This window comes from Lepisma saccharinum, chromosome 3, assembly GCF_977018435.1.
Source record: "Lepisma saccharinum chromosome 3, izLepSacc3.1, whole genome shotgun sequence".
NCBI classification, from domain to species: Eukaryota; Metazoa; Arthropoda; class Insecta; order Zygentoma; family Lepismatidae; genus Lepisma; species Lepisma saccharinum.
The window spans coordinates 28036384-28059789 of NC_139231.1; the positions used below are offsets into that span (position 1 = coordinate 28036384).

The 23406-nt window shown below is 36.6% G+C and overlaps 1 protein-coding gene across 1 annotated transcript in view; it reads right to left on the minus strand.

Moving 5' to 3' along the window:
• Positions 1–2593: 2593 nt before the first annotated feature.
• LOC145985498 (DNA-dependent protein kinase catalytic subunit-like) overlaps positions 2594–23406 on the minus strand; it is a 53231-nt gene continuing 32418 nt past the window's right edge. The window contains exons 5-6 of the mRNA XM_083119568.1: positions 17303–17486; positions 2594–2814 (exon numbers count right to left, since the gene is read on the minus strand). Coding sequence (XP_082975694.1) covers positions 2594–2814; positions 17303–17486 — 405 coding nt within the window. The remainder of the gene's footprint in view (positions 2815–17302; positions 17487–23406) is intronic.

Here is a 23406-nt window from a genome sequence, read left to right on the forward strand (position 1 = left end):
TATCGTAAAGCTGTTTAAATGGTGTCCAGCATGCTCAGATATTATTTACAGCACTCAAATTATAAAAAAAAGGAAACTGAAATCTGTTCATAAATAGTTGAGAAACAAGCCAAATAAAAATATGGATTCCACCATTTTCAATCCGATATGGTGGATAGATGCCAAAATGAAATACAAGGTTTTTAGCCAACTTGGATGTGCTCTCTCCAGTGATCAAATTAGAAACCTCAGTTTTGAGATATAGGCTTCTGAAATTGGGTTCAAATTTATGAACTAAATTGTGAATTATGGGGGAAGGGGGTTAAGCATGGATAACTCAATAAATATTTGAGCAGGCTGGACACCATTTAAACAGCTTTACAACACACCCATAGCTCATAAACTGGAGAAATGCCTGCCTCTCACAGCAATTTATTCAGTAGTTACAGCTTGCTGAAGTTTGGGGCGAATTCATCGCAACATTTGTATTTGCCGCAGCATTGAAAAAATGGCCTTCACAGCAGCAGCCCTAGTGCCCAAACAAAACTACTTATGAATCTGAACTTTGCAGGTTTCCATGTAGGATACATATGCAGAACCTGTAGAAGTTCCATCAAAATTGAGAAGGTCGCGTAGGGAGCATATCTGAATTTAGGCCACTTGACATGGACTCATATGTATTAGTAAATATTAAAGTACTATATCATGATCTTCATATGTGCTTGTGCAATAAGAGACAAAAGTGTATTGTATGTACACTCCAGTTCAGATAAAGTGGGTCATTCTTCAATTGTTCAACCCTACAAAAAGTGCCACTTCACTTGAACAGGAGTGTGCAAAACAAAACTAGAGTTTCCAAAATAATTACTTTTTGTCATTGTAATCATTCCATTAATGGACAAAAGATTTGTATCACTGAGCTAATTAAAATAAGATAAATTAACATCATATAAGAAATTAATTTGTGTTGGTATTAATGTGTGTGACAAATTTACAATTCATGATGGGTTAAAACAAGGAGATGCATTATCACAATTGCTCTTTAATTTTGCCTAAGAATATGCTGTTAGGAAGGTACAAGAAACTAACGAAGGACTAAAATTAAAAGGTGTGACTCGGTTGTTAGCATATGCAGATGATGTAGACTTATTAGGGGATGCTATAAATAGAATTAAGAATAATGCTAAAATATTATTCAAAACTGCTAAAGAGATAGGTTCGGAAGTTAGCAAAGAGAAAACTAAATATATGCTTACAGGCCGAAACCAAGTGTTAGGTGATAATCAAAATCTATTTATTGATAACAACTCATTTGAACCAGTTTCCAAATTCAAATACTTAGGAGTAATATTAACAAATGAAAATTATATTAAAGAGGAAATAAAAAGTAGGCTTAATTCAGGAAATGCATGTCACTTTCCTATTCATAAACTTTTGTCTTCTCGTTTAATATCTAAGAAACTAAAAGTTAAAATATTCAAAACAGTAATTTTGCCTGTAGTATTATATGGGTGTGAAACTTTGGTTCCTTACATTGAAAGAAGAACATAACTTGAGAGTATTTGAAAATAAGATCCTTAGGAAAATATTTGGACCTAAAAGGGATGAGGAGACAGGTGAGTGGAGAAGGTTACATAATTTAGAAGTACATAATTTTATTCATGTCCAGATATTATTAGAATAATTAAATCAAGAAGACTTAGGTGGGCAGGCCATGTGGCACGAATGGGAGAGGAAAGAGGAGTTTACAGGATTCTTGTTGGGAAACCTGATAGTAAGAGACCTGTAGGAAGGCCAAGACGAAGATGGAGGGACAACGTTGAGATGGACCTAAAGGAAATCAGTAGGGATGGAAAAGAGTATATAGATCTTGCTCAGGATAGGGACAGATGGAAGGACTGTGTTGCTGCAGCCATGGACCTTCAGGTTTAAGAAGGCTAGAGAGTTAGTTAGTTAGTTAAGAAATTACAATCCACCTTTGGTCCTGACTGTAACATTAGTATGAACTAACGCACAGAATACCTTATTTAAAATTTATCAATACTGGCAATTTGATTTTGATTTGATTTTTGTTATTTAGAATTGTTTTTCTTCTACTCTAGACTAATCACAACGATGAGGATGAGTGGTAATAAGATGAAATTGATGAAGAGATGCTCACAAAGAACACCCATGTTCAGGCCGGGATTTGGACCTGGGACCCCTGGCATCGTAGCATGTTTTGCTAGCCACTCTGCTATGGAGGTCGACCAATACTGATCAATGATGATGATCTCATGTAAAATGGTAGACATCTGTTACATAACATGAAGATATGCATCATTTACTTTTTCAAACCATGTGAAAAGCTTCTTTAACCAATTTGAAAAATATGAATCAATACTGATTCTATGGTTGGCACAAAAAACTTTATCTTACTACTGTACTATACGAATTATCCATTTTTCTCCTCCCACATTTATTTACCATAGACTGTTTGAAGTACTCAAAATATTGTATAAAAAACAAAAAAAATATGACAAATGCCAATAACACAAGTAAGTGTAAGATACTTATATTATTTATCATAAATTAGAAATTCAGTCAACAAACTTCAAAGAACCTATCCATTTCCTTAGCATACCAGAAAATTTGCTTGGTCAGCTACTTCATTCCTTTCTGTCAATTTCTGTGCAACAATTCTTAAAAATGCGTACAAAGCACCAACTCCAGCTCTATGATCATCTCTATTGGAGAACTCTGCCCATTGCTTCAGGTACTTAAACCAAAGCCTACAATCTGAATAGAGCCGATCTGCTAATTGGTCACAGTGTTGGGTGATAAGATCCAGAGCAGCTGAAAGGCAATGAAAACATTATATTTCTGATGAAAAAAAAAAAGAATTGTCGGCCTCTATTTCATACTGTATTTGGTTATTTAACATCACTGTTCTACCTCTCTTAGTTTAATTATCTCAACAAAGATGTACGTTTATAAGGTGACATACAGTATTGCCGGAGATAAATTATACCAAAAGTTGGCAACACTTCACATACATAGTTGGTATTGTGTGATACATAGGTTCTTACAAAGAACAGCTACAGTGAAAGGCAATCCACAATGGTCTTGAGTATTGGACAGAAGTGGTCTGTTGTCGAGCATTATTTCTGTTCATGAGGAAGCAGCTGTTGAGGTGGGTCACTACCACACTGTGCCCTTTCTTGGAGATTTCTGGAAATCATGCTCGAAAGTTGACTACACGTGAAAATCCTCCCTAGTGCATTAAGAAAATTGCGGTAATGTTTGCAAACTTGCAGGTTCATATTCAAATGTTTTGTGTACAGTATCTGTTGTTGTGTTGAAACATACAAGCAGTGATTCAGATGTTATGTTGATACAAGTACCATTTTTCATTAAACTTACAAAATAAAATAAAACAGTACATGCCCTGTATTTTGGAACACTTTATTTCTGGCCATACTGAAGATAAGAGAACAGATTCAATTAATAACCCATGATTTGCTCAGGATTTGTCCAATAACCTTCAGAAATTATAGTGTGTACACAAAGTATCGGACACATTTTAATTATTAATAAATCAGAAACTAATAAAGATACAAAGAAGCTGGTGGTAATGATAGATAACCTTAAAAAGCTTTATGTCCTATATCAGTACGCTTTGGTATGTGATCTTTTTGTCGCACGGAGCTTTATTTTCATCACTTTTCCCCTTTGGGGATATGTGGCAGACATTTTAATAAGGCAAAAGTGATGCACATATGAACTGAAAACCAGAATAAACAACGCGATAGCTACTGTGGATGTCGACATGCTGACCTGAACATGAGAAGAAATCAATTATCATCTTGACATTCTCCATGTGACAAAAGAAGCACATATAGAAGTGTACTGATACAGGACATAAACTTTTTGAGTTTATTTATCTACCATTGCCACCAATTTATTTGTATCTTCATTAGTTTCTGATTTATTAATAATTAAAATGTGTTGCACACTTTGTGTACACTCTGTACAAATCATGAAAGATCACACAATGCACTTGGCTACAGAACACAAACAAGGAAAAAAAATGCAAGCAGTAGTAGTCACCATATAGTGCACAAGTTACGGGCTCTTCATTCGGCTATCACTACACAAAAAACAAGATAGCCATAAATTAGTGCTGAGTCAATTCCTGAGTATCAGTTGAAAGTAGAGTTATCAGTATTGGAAAGTATCAGTCCAAAATTTAATCACAAATACTAGCATATACTTTCCAGAGCCTAGAAATTCAATGGGTATGGAAAACCATGGTAGGCACTTTCCAGGATCAGTAAACCTGGGAATTTAAAACAAATTCTCAATTTTTAAGAAGTCCATTGTAGAATGATGCAAGACTATTGTGTAGACACATACTATTTAAATAGAGCCAAATTTATCTTCAGAGTATCCAAACAGGGTGACTACTCTAGGACCACGATAAAATTCAAGTATAATTCCTGGTTCTCAAGGCAAACTTTCCAAAAATTCAAGGTTACAAGCGCATGTTTTCTCTATTTCAACTTAAGTATTACCGCCTCTCACCACCCGCACACATACACATGCAAATATATTAAAAATACAAAGAGCGTGTGTGATTCCAATATATCCAAAAATTCTAATTAAATTAAATTAAACAGTATATACAGGGTGTCGCAAAACTCTTTCAACAACGCTTGGGTGCTGGTAGATATCATAAAAACAAGTAACTTTTCCCTATAAAGTTTACCTCGAAAGCGCTTAGTTTCTGCGCTATAAGCGCTTAAAATCTATCCTGTATGTATGCAACCCAACACAGCAAACGTTTGCTCTAACATAACTACCAGGGGCGCGTGGTAGGGTTGCCACTAGCTTTCCTCGTTAAGAGAGACGACTTGAAAACAACAACTTGGGAGTCTTGCCTGAGCAAAACCCAAAACATTAATGATACTTGCGATGTTGTAAGAAGCATTGACAGTATTTATAAACTCACCAAGACAAATGATGGACAGACTGAAATAAATTCAAGATTACTCATTCTAAAATATCTCCATAATTGATTGATTGATTTGGTTTATTTTAATTCGCTTTTCTGCCACCTTTGGCTAATCACGAAGATAAGGATGATATGATGAAATAACAAATGACACTAATGTCTAGGCCAAGATTTAAACCCGAGCTACCTGGCGCCGTAGCGAGCTGTGCTAACCACATCACCACGGAGTGTATCGTGTGTCATGCAATATCAACAATTCCAAGGGACACGTGAGATAGGGGAAATCCACGAACGAACAAATGTAAACTTGATCAGGGTGGCTACAAACAAGCAGAAATGAAATTCCCTGACTTTTCCAGGTTTTCCAGGACAAAATTTACATTTTTCCCTGACAATTACAAACTAACTAAATCGATATTTTTGCAAATGGATATAATAAACTCATATAGATCCACGTATGGTTTTGCTAAGTACCAATATTATCTTCTATGAAATTGACTTCATTTCTCTATGATTTGAATTCAAACTGCAAAATAGTGAATTTGGAAAATTATTACAATTCACAAGCTAGGGAAGGATTACGGAATTTTGTCACATTCAGTAAGTTTAAAATAAAATACTTGATTATTTTTAAAGTTACGACTAAATGAGATAAGAGTGAAGAGTGATTGATTAAGAAATACAATTTGTAATTTATCAGTCTCCTTAAACATTCTCGGTATTATATGTTGATATTTCCACTGAGGTTTGGAACCCTCTGCTTGCAAGAACCATGAGAGCGGACTCATTTTTCAATGCATAAAGCTACTTCTCTCTTCTCTGTAAAGGAAAAACCTTAACTCTTGCATATGAGTGAAACAATTGAATCAAACAAAATAAAGTGTCATATTTCCTTACATTATCAATGGGATTTCTGCTTCAGTACAGTATATCCAAGTGAAGTACTGTGAAACTGACAACATGCAGTTATACCATTATTGCTGACGAAAGGGTTTGTAGGTATTAGAAATTTAACGAAAGGAATTTATAGAATTGCATTGTATAGGTACCTGATTTAGTTAACCACACATTAAAACAGGAACACACTAATAATAAAAGCTTCTGAAGGTTCATATACGAGGGGCATCCTGAAAAAAGCTCCAATGGTGCCTATACGCAGCACTAGTGGTCGGAGAGTGACAGACACACATGCACTGCAGCCGTTTTAGGACAGTTCTAGGTTAAAGATTGCAGATCTCATACAGTCTCCCACCGACTGCAATGTAGCCTACATTGCACGCTCAGAATTTGGTACAGAGCCACCAGCAATTATGTGAGGTGTGCAGATCGGACGTCATGAGTGATAGTATGGTCAGACGATGGTGCAGACAATTCACGGAAGGCCAATCGAATGTGCACAATCCTATACAGCTGAGTACACACGGGCCCTTTGCATCACTTCAGGCACTTTGGACCACTCCCTGTACAGCGCTGGCCTTGAATGTACAGTCTTTCATCTCTTTGTTTAACTGAAGAGGTTTCTGGCAGGGAAAGGATTTGACAGCTACACTGCGGTAGAGATAGTTCCAGTCTTTGATGTCAGACACATATAACATGGGCATAGAAAATTTAGTGCCATGCTACGACAAATGCCAGAACAACGGTGGTGATTATCCCAAAACATAGATTAGGACTCACTGTTACTAATGCAATAAATTACAACTGGTATTCTTGTTTTATTTATGCCTAATCGGTAGGGACCTTGATATTTTGTTATTTTTTTTAAAAAATTGGTGTATTTTCTTATTTTTTATTTTTTACTATACAGTGTTATTTTTCCCAAAATTCACATTTTCATTTTAGCACATCTGGCAAATATCTGAAATTATACCTTCATGGTGTTTTTAAACTACTGTTTCAAATTGTAAGTCACATGGCTTATGCCTCTTAGTGAGAGTTTGATATCTTGAAAGTTATTTTGGGAAAGTTATTTTTCATACCCCTTTTTTAATTTTAAGGTAATTAATTTTTAGATAATGGAATTTTCCCCGTTTATACTGAAGGGTGCATAATGACCATAAGTGGCGACGCACCCAAAAAATTAAAATCAATCAATCTCACGTGACAGATACCGATATATTATGGCACCAAAAATTGGCATTATCTTTTTTTTGACTTGTTAGTGTTACGTTTCCCAAAATTTGCGTTTTTGTTTTAGAACATTTATCTGCCAAATATACAGAAACATAATACTCCATTGTGCTTTTAAACTATTATTTTAAATTGTAGGTCACATGGTCTACGTATTTTCGTGACAGTTTGATGTGTTGGAACAGATTTTTGAGAAGTAAAAGTAAAGTACTCCCCTGCACTTTTCCATGAAGGTGTATAGGGGTGTGGAGTTAGGGCCCCACACTTTCTTGATCACGGCTGAAGGTGGGGGTGATGTGATCAGCACCATGCTCCTGGCTACCTTTATCCCTCAAAGTTTCCTCAAGGTACCAGCTTCATATGATGCTGGGTGGGTGCCGGAGCAGTTTGAATAGGTGGAAAACCTCACTGTTCTCCCCCGCAGGGGATCGACCCCGGGTCTCTCGCATAGTAGTCACATGCCCTAACGACTGAGCTCCATTATTACTCACTCGACAAATGCCGATGGTGACCACTTAGCTTGGTAATTCAAAACATATCTCGTGCAACAAATACGAAGATGTGGCTCCCGTGTGACGGTAGATACGCACTCAATATCCTGTTAGAACCCTGACACTTTGCTCTGTGATGCAAATGGTTTTGATAGAAGTTGAAAAAATCGTGGGAAATACATGATTTAATGTGGCTGTTGGAATTATTCCATGTACGTATAGTTTACTCTTGAGTAAAATGTTGGAAAACTTGCATGTTCTATGTACACAAACATGGCCTAGAAAAGACAAGAATGTTGGATTTCATGGAATTTTTTGTTGTTTTAGGACATTTTTTTAAAAAAAAATCGCTAAAAATGCCAACAATTCGCATTTTATGCCAAATTCGCATTATTTCGATATTTCGAACGGGCGAAAAATGTGTCCAGACATCACTGCACATTCCTAAACATAACTTAGCAGTTATTGCCATTTTTCACGGTTTTGGCGTTTGCGAAAAATCAATGTTCCTACTAATTGGAAATTACTTTCTGGGCACCTCTCGTATAAATCAGTAGATGGAAAGTGAAAATTTAGTAGGGCTGGCAGAGAAAAGTCAATTCTTCAAAAAAGTGATTTGCTTTCATGATTGAATGATTCGAATAAATATGATATTAAAATATTTACGTATTTATTATTAGTATTTTATTTCATAATATTGGACATTAACCTTACTCAGGGAGAGATTAATGACCATCTCTCACGAGCTTAAACAGACAGGACAGAGTGTGGCGTTAATTTCATCGCAATACTAGTGTTGCAGTAAATTTGAGGTTGGGAGCATGCACTTGCCAATTTTTATAACGTTCACTAATGCAGATTTATGTTTCACTTTTTCGTGATAGTATTCAATATATATTCCGTTTGGTTGGATTCTTCTTGATATCTAAGAATAGTGCAATGTCATTGTAAACGTATGTTAACTTGTGCAAAACCAGTAATACGTCAGGATGATGAAAGAAAACCTTTGTAAGCACTGCTACATTAAATAAGGTGAAGTGAGCCAGAAGAGTATTAAAATTCCAGCAGCATATTTGCAGTCTAAAGCTCTTCTTGTTTATGGATGCGATTTTTGTTGGATGTTGCAGTCCTTGCAATTTCTGTCACATATTGTAGTGAGATACTTTGTCGGGTGGCGATATTCGACAAAAATCGTATGTATCAATGGAACCTATTTGTTTCCATGTTCCTTCAGTTTGCCCAACAAAATGCCTACGACGTCCGACAACTATCGGACGGCGCCACCCGCTCTTATCCCCTCCTTCTGTTGACAAGTTCCCTTACTACTCCCATACGGAGAAGAAAAAATGATAATTCAATGCATTTTCCACGTAATATTTAGAGGCTTAACCTTTACTCCCCCGATGATACCATGAGTAAGGTCGTACTGGCTCGATGATCCCATATGGTATCATGGTGCTGATTACGAAATGAATGTGCTTTTTGAACCTTCATACTCTTATGTTTGGGTGGAAACTCTGACACAGATCTAGAGCAAGCCTGGGAAATTCATATTGATGACCAACCTCCCCCTCCCCGCAACATATCCATGCCACATTTCCGAACAGTTTCACATTTTGGCTCATTATTCAACTTGTATGGCACCCAGGAACATGAAACATGTTTCAATCTCTTTGGAAACGTCCATTCTTTGAAGAGAATACTAAGGTTTGCGCCAGATTTTTATGTTTTTTTCATTGAAATTCGAGGGTCACGCCCCCAAACCCCCCTTCCTCGGTTTGGCGTTCTGAATTATACATGGTTGCATGCTCTGATGTTTTAGCTGCAAAACAAAACTCATCCGAAGTAGATTGCTCCTATAGTGCCCGACTTAACAATTTTCTGAGCAATATGCAAATTACCTATTTTTCGTAAAAAACAGTGTTTCACATTTTGGCTTATTATTAAACTTGTATGGCACCCAAGAACATGAAACATGTTTCATTCTCTTTGGAAACGTCCATTCTTTGAAGAGAATACTAAGGTTTTCGGCTTCTCCCCAAAAAAGCAGAAGAAGAGGGGGCAAACTCCAGATTTTTATGTTCTTTTTCAAGGAAATTCGGGGGTCGCGCCCCCAAGCCCCCTCCCTCGGTCCGGCGTTCTGAATTGTACACGGTTGCATGCTCTGATGTTCTAGCTGCAAAACAAAACTTATCCGAAGTAGATTGCTCCCGTAGTGCCCGAGTTATAACAATTTACCTCCAAAAATGCAAATTACCTATTTTTTTATAAAAAAACAGTTTCACATTTTGGCTTTTTATTCAACTTGTATGGCACCCAAGAACATGAAACATGTTTCATTCTCTTGAGAAATGTCCATTCTTTGAAAAGAATACTAAAGTTCGCGCCTTCTCCCCAAAATAGTTGGAGAAGAGGGGGCAAACTCCAGAATTTTGTTTTTTTTTTCCATTAAAATTCAGGGGTCGTGCCCCCCAAACCCCCTTCCACGGTTCGGCGTTCTGAATTGTGCACGGTTGCATGCTCTGATGTTTTAGCTGAGAAACAAAACTTATGCGAAGTAGATTGCTCCCATAGTGCCAGAGTTATAACAATTTTCCTCCAAAGAGTGTTCGAATTCCCGCCGAGAAGCTAGGGCGAGAGAAATTTCTCTCTCTGTCTCTCCTGCTATCACTCGTTTCTGTCGCCATGGTTGTGTTCCGCATAAAATGGGCCTAAACGTTGAGGCCGAAACTTACGAATGAGATTTCCTGTTCTTGTGCAGAGTTCCATAACGATATATTTAAATAAATAAATTTAAAAAAAAAAGTCAATGAAGACTAAATTCCCTGACATTTCCCTGACTTTTTTTGACACCTCAAATTCCCTGACTTTCCCGGTTTTCCAGGTTATCCTGGTCTGTCGCCACCCTGTTGATGTGTTTGCTGCCTCATTTCGAACACGCAGACTGTTATGTTATTACAATTTATTAGAAAATTATTCCTATCTGTGCTTTCGTTATTGCTAATTGTGTGCCTCTCATAAGGAAATAATTGCAATGCTCTTTTAATTTAATGATTGATTGATTGACTGATTTATTTCCTTTATTTTACTTCTCTTTTTGTGCCACTTTTTGCTAATTTCCGAAGATGGGGATGAGTGATGATATGATGAAATTGATGTATGGACACTCAAACATCCATACCCAAGCAGGGATTCGAATCCAAGACTCCTGGAATTCTATCGCGATGTGTAACCACTCCGCCACGGACCCCGACTTCCAATTTAATGAAAAATGTTGTTTAGACATTAATAAATTCACACATTAAAACTAGTGCTTATTGAAAACCAAAGCCAAGAAATGCATACTTATATCAAGCGCTGAACTGTAAAGGGCACTCGTATTGCACATTTGCGTATTATTTACATTTGTTCGTTCGTGGATTTCCCCTATCTCACGTGTCCCTTGCAATTGTTGATATTGAATGACACACGAAACACTCCGTGGTGATGTGGTTAGCACAGCTCGCTACGGCACCAGGTGTGTCTGGTTTAAATCCTGGCCTAGACATTGGTGTCATTTGTTATTTCATCATATCATCCTTATCTTTGCGATTAGCCAAAGGTGGCAGAAAAGCAAATTAAAATAAACCAAATCAATCAATCAATTATGGAGATATTTTAGAATGAGTAATCTTGAATTTATTTCAGTCTGTCCATCATTTGTCTTGGTGAGTTTATAAATACTGTCAATGCTTCTTACAACATCGCAAGTATCATTAATGTTTTGGGTTTTGCTCAGGCAAGACTCCCAAGTTGTTGTTTTCAAGTCGTCTCTCTTAACGAGGAAAGCTAGTGGCAACCCTACCACGTGCCCCTGGTAGTTATGTTAGAGCAAGCGTTTGCTGTGTTGGGTTGCATACATACAGGATAGATTTTAAGCGCTTATAGCGCAGAAACTAAGCGCTTTCGAGGTAAACTTTATAGGAAAAAGTTACTTGTTTTTATGATATCTACCAGCACCCATGCATTGTTGAAAGAGTTTTGCGACACCCTGTATATTTAAAATATTTAATTTAAGGTGCGGAGTTTACATTCGCCAATTCACATACTCAGACTTGAAATACATCTACAAACACAAGTCACAAATGTTACAGTTTCTATACTAATCTACGAAAAATTGTTAATTGTATAAGAATTTCATACCAAAATTTATTTAATCATTTCAAGAAATCTTATCTTCCGTCTGTCCGATATTGTTCTGCAAAGAACATTGACAAAGTAAACGGATTGAGAGAATTGTGTTTCATTTTCCACGCAGCTTTCTTTTCCGTCCTCGATAAAAATAAAAACTAAACAGTGAAAAACGTGACTCAGGGCATTTATAAATATGTATAAATTCAATGGGATTTGGATTAATAAAAGTTGCAAATTTTCACATCTCTGGAGAAAAATTCAAGCAGAATTCACGCATAATTTCTGGAGCCAATAATTCACTCAAAATTCCCAGTGAATAGCCACCCTGTGGAAGAAATAAAATCTGCACGCAGGTTAAAACTTGAAAAGCTTGAAGGGAAAAATTTTGTGGAACCCTGATTTCACGTTCCTGGATTTTACATTCTCATGCATTATACAATTCAATCTTATTGGTCCCAACTGAATAAAATGCAATAACATTTTTCTCGATTTTACACTTTATTGCATTTTGAGTTTTCTCATCCTGGTCCCTTCATAAACATAAAATTTTTTCACTCTAGAAATAACACACTATTTTTGTAATACAAGGTGAGACCATTGGACTTGTTATTGTATATTTGATTGAAGTTTGGTTGATTTAAACACACACACAGCGGATGTTTATTATTATTATTATTATTATTATTTCATTGCATCTTATTGATGTGTTAAACTTTTCTCCTGAGATTTCAGCCATCATGAAGAAATTGGGGACCTACGAACGAGTAGCGAATCCCGATCACGGAAACCTAAAACAACTGGGGGTTCTTCGTGCTGACCACGTGTCAATTCATAACTGCAAAAGATATTCATTCCCTGGCTCCCATAGGCTGTTGCACCACGGGTTGTGTGTTTTAATTCGCTTTATGTATAGATAGGATAGGGACTAAACATGCAGTTTGAAAAGGGATCCGAACCACTATGAAACTCCACCAGCTATCAAACCTGGGACTCATTGACATAAACACCCTGCCCTGAAGTATTTTTCATTTATGATTCTGATGACAGGGGTCATGAAGCTTTACCCTGTTAAAAATTTGAAGCCATTAGTCAAGCTTGATACTGCATATGCATAATGATTAATACGCCGAACTGCGCCGAACTGAACATAAGAAGTTTTATTTCCCTTCTTAGAAGTCACACAGACACAATACGATTGAACAAAAAAGAATTAAGTCACTTCACAGACTATCTCATACTATGAAAAATTAACGTGGACATATTTGAGTATGACAATGTTTGGAAACAAAACATTTTAACACTTCCCCTTACTCAAATATGCATACATACATATGACCATATACATATGACCATAATTATTTTAAACCTAACTGATACATAATTGTCATGCACAATTTTAGATACATGTTTTGTTTATAAATCTGCAATCATATCATTCGTTGGTTGATAAACCAAATGAAAATCTCCTTGTTGAACAGCATCCCTAATATAATGAAGTCGTACATCAATGTGTTTTGTATGCCTATGGTGCTGAGAATTTTCAACAATTTCATGAGCACTTAAATTATCATTAAAAATTGTAATTGGCACCTTAATATCAATTATCTGTGATAACAAATTTTTCATGAATTGTGCCTCTTTGGCAGTATCACCCAAACTATAATACCCTGCCTCGGTACTTAAGTAAGCAACAATTCGTTGTTTCCTCGATTCCTAATTTACAATTGAACATCCAAATTTTACAAGACCACTGTATGATTTACGATCTACCAAATCATTAGCCCAGTCAGCATCTGTGTACACTTTTACTTCATTTCCACCTTTTTGAAACTTAAGTTTATAATCTAGTGTACCTGCCAAATATCTCAAAACTCTTTTTGCTGCAACCCAATATCTTACATCATAACAATTATTGAATTGACTGAGTTTACTACAAGCAAAAGCAATATCTGGTCGCGTACAAACTGCCAGATACATGAGACTACCTACCAATTGCTGATAGGGAAATTTGGTTTCACATTTCTCAGCTTTTTCTAATTTTACATTTAGCTCCATGGGAGTTGAAACTGTTTTAAAATTATTCATACCAAAATGTGTAAGCAACTGTTTAGTATACTTCTTCTGAGATAAAGTCAGAGTATTCAGTTTCTTATTCCTGTCAACCTCCATTCCTAGACAATGTCTTACTGGTCCCAGTAGTTTGACATCAATTTTTTTTTCAGTACATTGATCAACATTTTGTTTCACATGCATCTTCACTAAATACAAAAATATCATCAACATATAATGCTACAATCATCTTTTTACCCTTTATAAAAGTAAAGTAAAGTAAAGTGTTCCCCTGTGCATAGCACCACGCCATGAAGGCATATAGCGGGTGTGGGGTTACGCCCCACACTTTCTTGATCCGGTCGTGAGTATGGGTGATGTGATCAGCATCACGCCCCTGACCGCCTTTACCCCCCAGGGTTTCCCCCAGGTACCCATGTTATTTGATGCTGGGTGGGCACCGGGGCTGCTTCCAACGTTAGAAAAGTTCCCGGATTTGAACCAGCTGGGGATCGAACCCGGGACCTTTAGCATGGTAGTCAGACACGTTACCGACTGAGCCATACTTTAATATCAACCTGATAATCTTGTGGTTATTCCATATAAATTGTCTCATTTAAATCATTATTCAGGAACGCAGTACTTATATCAATATGCTCTATGTCCATATGGTATTCCACACCAATAGCAAACAAAAGTCTGAGAGTAGAGTGTCTTCCAACAGGTGCAAACGTCTCTTCATAATCGATACCGTATCATTGCGTAAAGCCCCGTGCTACTAATCTAGCTTTGTATCTATCTACATCTCCATTTACATCTCTTTTTACTTTATATACCCCTTTACTTTTAACAACACTCTGGTCCTTTGGATGATCTACTAATTCCCAAACTTCATTTTTCAAGAGTGATTTATATTCATCATTCATCCCTCTCTTACATTTGGAATTTTCTTTGCATGTTGTGGCATCTTCAAAACTTACAGGTTCTTCAAAACTGATAAAAGATGTGTCAGACAAATAATAATCCCCTATCCAAATTGGTAATTGTTATTTCTAACAGGTCTACTATTTTCTTGTTCTACATTTTGAGATCAATTACTATCTACATTTGAACATTCAGCAGTTTCTGAATCTGTTACTTCTGATAATTCACTGACATTACTATCTACAACATTTTGACTGTCACTGTTTTTAACTTGTGATCCATTAAATGGTATCTGTACAGTCAGAGGTAAAATTACATCGGAAGGCATGTCAGTGTTTTTGCCATTCCCTTTGGAAAAAATGCAGTTTTCTGCTTCCCCTCAATGCAAGAAATACATAGTTTTGGAGTGTCATCCTGAAAACATATTCCATCAGCTAAATTATCTCTCAATGATATCATTCCTCTTAGACTCAAATGACCTAAACGTTTATGCCATACTTCTTGTGAAGCATTAACTGACAACATAGCTACTGTCTCTTCACAATGTTCAAGAGAATTTACAGTAGCATTGTTTAAATTCATCATGGACAAATTTTCAGCCTGGTCTAACTTATAAATACCACCTACCTTTGTTGCTGTAAATTTTGGAGTAGCCTTAATCTCAATATCAGATACATTGTAACCACTACACCTTTGGTTATCAAAAAGCATAACATAACCTTTTTCAGTAACTTTGTTAACAGACAACAAATTACTATCTGGAACATACATCACTTCAGATATTAACTTCTGCACATTATTTTTGAGATTTACTTTCACATCACCAATTCCATTACTTATCAACTTTTGATTATTTGCAATGGTAATTTCACATGATTTAGAATTTGAATAATTAACAAACCAATCTTTACATTTACTCATATGTGAAGTACACCCTGAATCTAGTAACCAGTCATCATCATTAAACATTTTACTGGCATAAGCACTGCGGGTAGTCAACAACAATGAACTATTGTGTTGCGAAGAACTTGGTCCTTGCTTCGTAACTGTAGTTTTCTTCATCCACTTCTTAAGACTTCTGTAGTTGAGGACATCTTGGCTTCATATGGCCTTCCTTCTTGCAATGATGGCAAATAGGCACAATTGGACCCTTCTTCTTATCTGAAGCTAAATATGCAGAATCCTTGGAAATATTTTCACTTCGTTGAAAATCACCCTGCATGAGCCGTGACTTCACAAACTCGCTTGTAAGTTTCGTCTGGGTTCATTCAATACCCATTACCAAAGGATTAAACTCTTCAGGCAATCCAATCAACATAATTTCGACAATTTCTTCATCATCGATGCTGCATCCCACGTCCGCTAACTCTTGTTGCAACGAGATGATTTAACCCTTGTCCGCTAACTCTTGTTGCAATGAGATGATTTCACCGAGGTAAGAGTCCATTGAAGGAAAATCTTCATAACACACTCTGGCTAGTCTTCTTTTAATTGGTAAGCACCTACTTATACCCTGGTTTTCGTAAGCTGCCTTCAGATTATCCCATGCTGCCTTCGCACTATGCACATTTTTAACATGTGGGTAACAAGGAGAATGTACGCACAAACAAATCTTGGCATATGCTTTCTGGTCTCAAACTGGATCCACTGGAGTAGTACTTTCGACGCAGTCCCATAAACCACAATCGATCAGAGTTAATTTCATTAAGAATTTCCACGTGGCGTAATTCTTAACACCTTCCAGTTTCTCGATGTTTGGCTGTCCACCACTATTAATCACGATTGGAGTCGTAATATTTTTACAGTGTATGTTTCAATATTCTTGTCACCGTAATTTCAGTACAAGAAAAATCACATAGCACACATTTCGATTCAAAGCTTCAAAAGCACTACATGCATTATCATATCATGTGATCAGTCATAAGTATATCACAAAATTTACGATAAAATTTTCCACTGTGACTAAAACACTCGAAAGTACATTGCAGCACAGTTCTTAAACACCTGGGCTGGGCCCATAACCTATCCACTGCATTGTGCAACTTAATTGAATGTTACAAATGTATTTCTATACAACAAATGGAAGAAATTAAAAACAAATAAGGCAAACCTTTGGTTAGTTGATATTCCGAATTTTTGGATCACCTTGATCCTTCTTCAGGAGTGGAAGATGTGAGTAAAAAATTTTTAGAAAAATGATTATGGTAACTGCAGAAAACTGCTGGCCATTTCACTGACATGATCATGGGATATAAGTTTCTGTACCTTTAACCTCTTTTAAGTCATTTTTAACCATGCTTTTAACCTTCTCTCCACATCTTGTACTCATCTCCCATCCCTGAAGAAGAATCAAAAACAGTCCAAAAATTAAGAATACTGACAAAACAAAGCTATTATTGTGACTTGGTCTCAGTTGTTTTTAACATGTTGACGAAATTCAACATGAAATATTACGAGTTCATTCTCTAAACATTAAGAAATATGAAAATTAAATAATGTAAATAGAGCAAATCATTCAAATCTGACATAATTAAACAGATAAATTTAACTTGAATTCACTTACCTCTCTGAGCAACTCTGTGAGTTGCTCTGGTTTCAGGGTCACACAGTATTTTTAGTGCCGTGTAAATTTTTTCATTATTCTCAGCACTGTCTTCTGGACTCTGACTAAACCCAAACATAAATGCAGTTAATCCTTTCACACAACCAGCTATGATAGGGAAGGACACCACTTTTGCACTTTGAGTCTGTAAAGTAAAAAAATAACTTATTTATGCTGCTTAAACAGGTAAAATACAAGGGGCATGTAAAAAAAAAAGGGGCCGATTGGTTATTACAGAGAATAAAATCAAGCGAGAAAATTGTTATTTTGATGCTATACAAGTGCATACCCTGGCTACTTTTCTACATAGTCACCATGACACTCCAAGCATTTCTGGTACCGTGGAACAAGTTTACGTAGACCCTCTCCATAGAAATCTGCCACCTGGGATCTCAGAACTGATGTCTTGAGAACTTCACTATCATCGAAACGTTGCGAAGCAAGCAACTTTTTAAGATGAAGGAACAAAAAGTAATCACTTGGGGCAAGATCGGGACTGTATGGTGGGTGATTAAAATGTTCCCATCGGAATTTTTGAATTGTCGCAACAGCAGACGTTGTCATGAATAAGCAGAATTCCAGACCGTAACATTCCTCTTTGTTGGTTTTGGATGCCACGTCGCAGATTAGACAGTGTTTGACAATGCACATCTGCTGTGATGGTTCATCCCGGTTCCAGGAATTCCGCGAGGATTACACCTTTTTGGTCCCAAAACACAGTTGCCATGATTTTGCGATGTGATGGTGTTTGCTTGAATATCTTCGGTTTCGGTGAACTGGAGTGACACCATTGCATGGATTGCTGCTTTGACTCACCAGTGACGTATGATATCCAGGTTTCGTCTCCAGTCACTATGTGAGAAAACAAGTCATCCCCATCCTTCTCCCAGCGGTCCAAAAAATCACGTGCTGATTTCATTCTTTCATCGTGAGTGTTTGTCAACATTTTTGGCACCCACCGCGCACACAGATTGCGATAACCAAGATTGTCCGTTCAAAATTCTGTGCAATGTTTTATCAGAAACTTCAGGAAAATCCTTGCCTAGATCAGTAATGGTGAAACGGCGATTGGATCACACATTCTCATGAACACGTTGCACAAGGTCATCCATCTGAACACTAGGCCTGCCGCTCTGCTTCTCATCATGAACATTTGGACGTCCTTCCCGAAAAGCACGTCTCACCTTTCCTTCACTCATTATTGCTGGTCCGTAAATTGCACACAATTCCCGATGAATGTCAGCTGCACTCAGTCCTTTTGCACTGAGAAATCTAATCACCGACCTCACCTCAAATTTGGTTGGGATTTTCTATTACAGCAGCCATTTCAACTTCCTGCTACTCGCATGTACGCACCTCCACACTGAGAAATATACCTCCGTTGCAGGCACCGAATACTAAAGCATGCTTCCGTGCACGGGCAGCTTCGTCAGTGTTGCTAGTCCCAAGTAAAAAATTATCGGCTCTTTTTTTTTTTTTGCATGTGCCTCATAGTTAGGCTGAGCCTGCCGATGTATTGAAAAGTTTCAGTTGTATTTTATTTACTGATAATGGCTGATATTTCTGTGAGCATTTTGATCATTCATGGGGTCCCCAAAAAATTTAGAACAACACTTTTGAGCAGTATAAGTACCCTGAAAGTTGTGCAAAATTTGAAGTTTCCTTTGATTTTGTACCAATTATATGTGCAAAACTATATTTTGTGAGTACAACTCTGGTAAATTGATGCTTATAATTGTACTGGAATACTCACTCAGTAGTATCAATCAATATCTTGAACAAATGTTAACTAATTAAATTTTCAATCCTTGGTATCGGTGGCAACCAGTAAGAGCATCAATTCAAAGTGGTATCGACTCAGCCCTAATAGATAGCATGATCAACATGGTGAAAACAAAATATACTAATGCCTAAGGACATGGAGATTTCACTTTTTACAGAAACACAAAATATTAGATTACACACTGTAATATTCACCTCCGATGTTTTTGGAAGGTGTGGGGTATGTTTTCCTACTATGTTTTATCACAAAATGATGGAACATTAATTTATTCTGCTGCAAATTTTTGGGATGAAAAAACTGACTTCTCTTAACAGGAATAAACTTAATATGTATTCCAATAACTACATAAAAATGTTTTATTACAATGGGGATTTTTAAATTTATATGTGTATAGTGCAATACAGTAATAAGTACAGGTTTCAAATCAAATTTGGGATTTCAATCGGCATTTTAACACTGAAATCTCACTGTAGATACCACTTTTGACTGAAAATGTGCTCAGCTATTGTACCAAACCTTGACCTCTTATTCACCATAAATATGTGTCCCTACTAATCCCAATCCAGCTAAAAAAATATAGAAATGCCAATTCTCTCTTAATCATAATAATGGAGGTAGTGTAATATAATAAACAAAATGACCCCTTCCTGATTAATACAAAGAACAAATAGAAGCTTATTTGTTACGATAGACAGAGTTATTTTTACTGACACTAAAAAGTAACATATTATTATAAATCCGGTACTTTAGTATTATACAGACAGTCTATTCCCCTGTGCTTTTTAGCGATTACTTAAGATTTTGTTCAATATATGCTTCCGTGGTTAGGTTAGGCAGTCAACTTTGGTTCTCTTAGCATTAAAATAAAGGGTACTGTCTTTTGGTTTCCCAGAAAACAGACGGTCTGAAATGAGGTAGTCTGTGTAATACTAAAGTATCATAAACCCTTGTATGTTTGAGAAAATGCAGTTTTTTCATATATTCTTCACAATCTTCACATCACTTGATTAACTCCAATACAAATACAAATTTAAAAATCATCTTCTTCTCCTTCTTCTTCCTCTTTCCCCTTTTGCCTCATAGCGTCGGGGTTGCCTCTATCCACTACTTCCATCTCTCCCGTTCCTTTGCCATCCTCTTCAATTCTCTTACTCCTTTTCCTTTCCTTTGTCCTATTATTTCTATTCCTTTTTCGAATGTCTTCCAGGGTCTACCCCTTTTTCTAGCTTCCATAAATTGTTTTGCTTTTCTATCTTCGTCCATTCTTACCACATGTCTGAACCATTTTAACCTTTTGAGTCCCAAGGCCATTTTCACATGTAAGCCTCTCTGTCCCGAGCAGATTTTGAGCAAAATGCAGAGTTTCAATTAAATAAGTGTAGATCAGAGACTAATTGCCCTAGAGAGATGAGTGATATACCGTTGTACGCAGAATGAATCACAGATTCAGAAGATATATAATTTATGCACATTCGGCGTATATATGGAGGGGGAAAGGGGGGAAATCCCCTGAAAATACTTTTTTCTTTAAAAAAAAAATGGGGTTTCTCCCCCCTGTCACCCCCCGAAAAAAAGGATATGAAAAGTTCAAAATGCACATAGAAATTATCGCTGACATGTAAGGAACACAAAAATATTTGCATTATAATCATATGACCAATGTAACTTGAGTTGTACCCCCAAAAGGAATGGTCGGCACGCCACTGATTCAAGCTTCAAAATGCAGAGTTACATTGAAATGACTATAGCTCAGAAACTAAATGCTCTAGAGATATGAAAGATATACCGTTGTATGCAGAATGAATCACAGATTCAGACGATATATAATTTATGCACATTCGGCGTACATATGAAGGGGGAAAGGGGGGAAATCCCCTCAAAAATACTTTTCTTAAAAAAAATGTCAAAATGCAAAATTTATGCAAATTTGGTGTATATATGGAGGGGAAAGGGAGAAAACCCCCAAAAGTTATTTTAAAAAATTGTCACTTCACCCAAAAAATGTCCTCGCACTTGGGCACAAAACGACACCTATGCACAACATTCACGGACGAAAAGCTAGAACGTAGTGAAAATTGAGCGCCAATTCTTGCAGCTGCTTGAAATTCTATTTTTAGACAATACAGGGTAACCCCTGTTGCCACTTGTGGACACTTGTGCTAAAAAAAACAAAGGTTTCCTTCAGTGCGCTTCGAAATTCCATTCTCACAACGCAGATTCAACAACCAGTCTTCCCCCTCCCCCCTGCTTGCGCCCTCACGGAAAACTTTCATTTTGACATCGGATACTGATAAACAAGCTTCCTTCGAATGCACTTAACAGGAGAGAGTGAAAAGCATTGCTTTAGAACAACAAAGCCGGTCTTCCTTTGTCGGCAAAAATTTGACCTTGAAAAGAGACGCAAAAGAGAAGTCCCTTTTCCCGCCTTTCCCCCTCCATTTTCATGAAGACAAAAAAAAAATGCAAAAAAACATTTCTGTTAAATACATGTGTTAGGAACAATATAAAAAAAATCGAAATTCTAGCCAAAAATAGAAAAGTTAGAACGTAAAAACTACGACCTTGACACAGCGTCTCGATCGAGACGCTTGGGACAGTGAGGGTTACATTTGGGTATCTCGATTGAGATGCTTGGGACACAAAAGGTTAATTGTCTTTGTGACAGTTTCTCTTCTATTGGCTTCTGATTTAATTCTTCTTTGGTGGTTCTTTCATTATGTACTCTATCTCTTCTCGTCTAACCAACTATTCTACGGAAGCATTTCATCTCAACTGTCATTATTTGTCTTACTTCTTTTCCTCTTACTGGCAAGCTTTCACTTCCGTATAGTAGAATTGGTTCCACTACTGATTTATACACTTGTAGTTTAGTTTTGGTGTCTATTTCCCTTTTTCCAAAAATGGTCTGGCTTAAATGGTAGTATGCATTATTATATTTCCTTACTCTATTCATCACTTCCTGGTTTATGATTGTTCCCAGGTACTCTTATCTTTCTGTCTGCTCCAGTTCTATTCCATCGCATATTATATGTATTCTTTCTATTACCTCTTCCGTTCTTCCTATTTTGCATCACTTTGTTCTTATTTGCGTTTACAGTTATTATTTTAGCCTTTAGCACTTCTGCCCATTCTGTAACCGCCTCTTGTATCTTGTTCTCTGTATCTCCTTCAGTACTATGTCATCTGCATATACTAATGCTTGCAATGTATCGGTCTCATATTACAATTACCCACTTTTGTTCTTGCTGTTCTTCTTTTGCATATCTTTAGAACTTCATCCATAAATACTATAAAGAGTAGCGGGGTCAAACTATCTCCCTGTTTCACACCTTTCTCCAACTTAAATGTGTATGACATCTTTCCATCCAATCCATCCAATTCCTTCCACTCTTTTATTTTATTACTCAAATGAGTTTTCTGGAATTTTCTTTTCTCTAATATTGCCCATATTTCTTCTCTGTATACAGAGTCAAAAGCAGCCTTTAGATCTAAAAATGCTACGTTCATCTTTTTTCCTTTTTCTAAGTATTTATCACATATTGTTCAGATGGAATATATGTGATCTTGTGTTTGTATCCCAGAACGAAAAGCAGCCTGTTCTTCTTCCATATCCCTTTCTATCTCTTTTCTTAGCCTTACTTCCAATATTCTTGAGTACACCTTAAGTGCCACGGTGGATAGACATATTGCACAATAGTTCTCACAGTTGGTTGACTCTCCTTTCTTATACAGTGGTATAATAATGTTATTTTCCCATTCTAGTGGTAATTTCTCCTCTCTCCAGATCTTCTGATACAGTTTAGTCATTGCCTCCAAGAGTGTATTTCCTTCATATTTTATATATTCTGGAGCTATTTCATCTATTCCTGCTGCCTTTCCGTTTCTTACTCTTTTCACTGCTTCATATACTTCTCCTATTTCAATTTCCTTTACTAGCTCTCCTATCTCATTGTCATCCTCTTCCTTATTCTGCTCTTGTATTCTTCTTCTACTCCTTCCTGTTTTTTGTCTATTTTGTTCTCCAATCCTCTCATGTGATGTTCCTATGCCTTCCTTTTCAAATTTTCTTCAAAGTATTCTTTCCATGTTTTCAACACATTTTCAATTCTCATTTCTAGAATATTTGATTTGTTTCTTACACTTCTTACTCTTCTTTCACCTTTCCTCTTATTCCTTTTATTATGTACCAAAATTCTTTCTTATTTTTTTCTATTGTGATTCCACTTCTCCAAATTCTTTCCATGATTTCCTCTTTGCTTCTCTCACTATTCTTCTAGCTGTG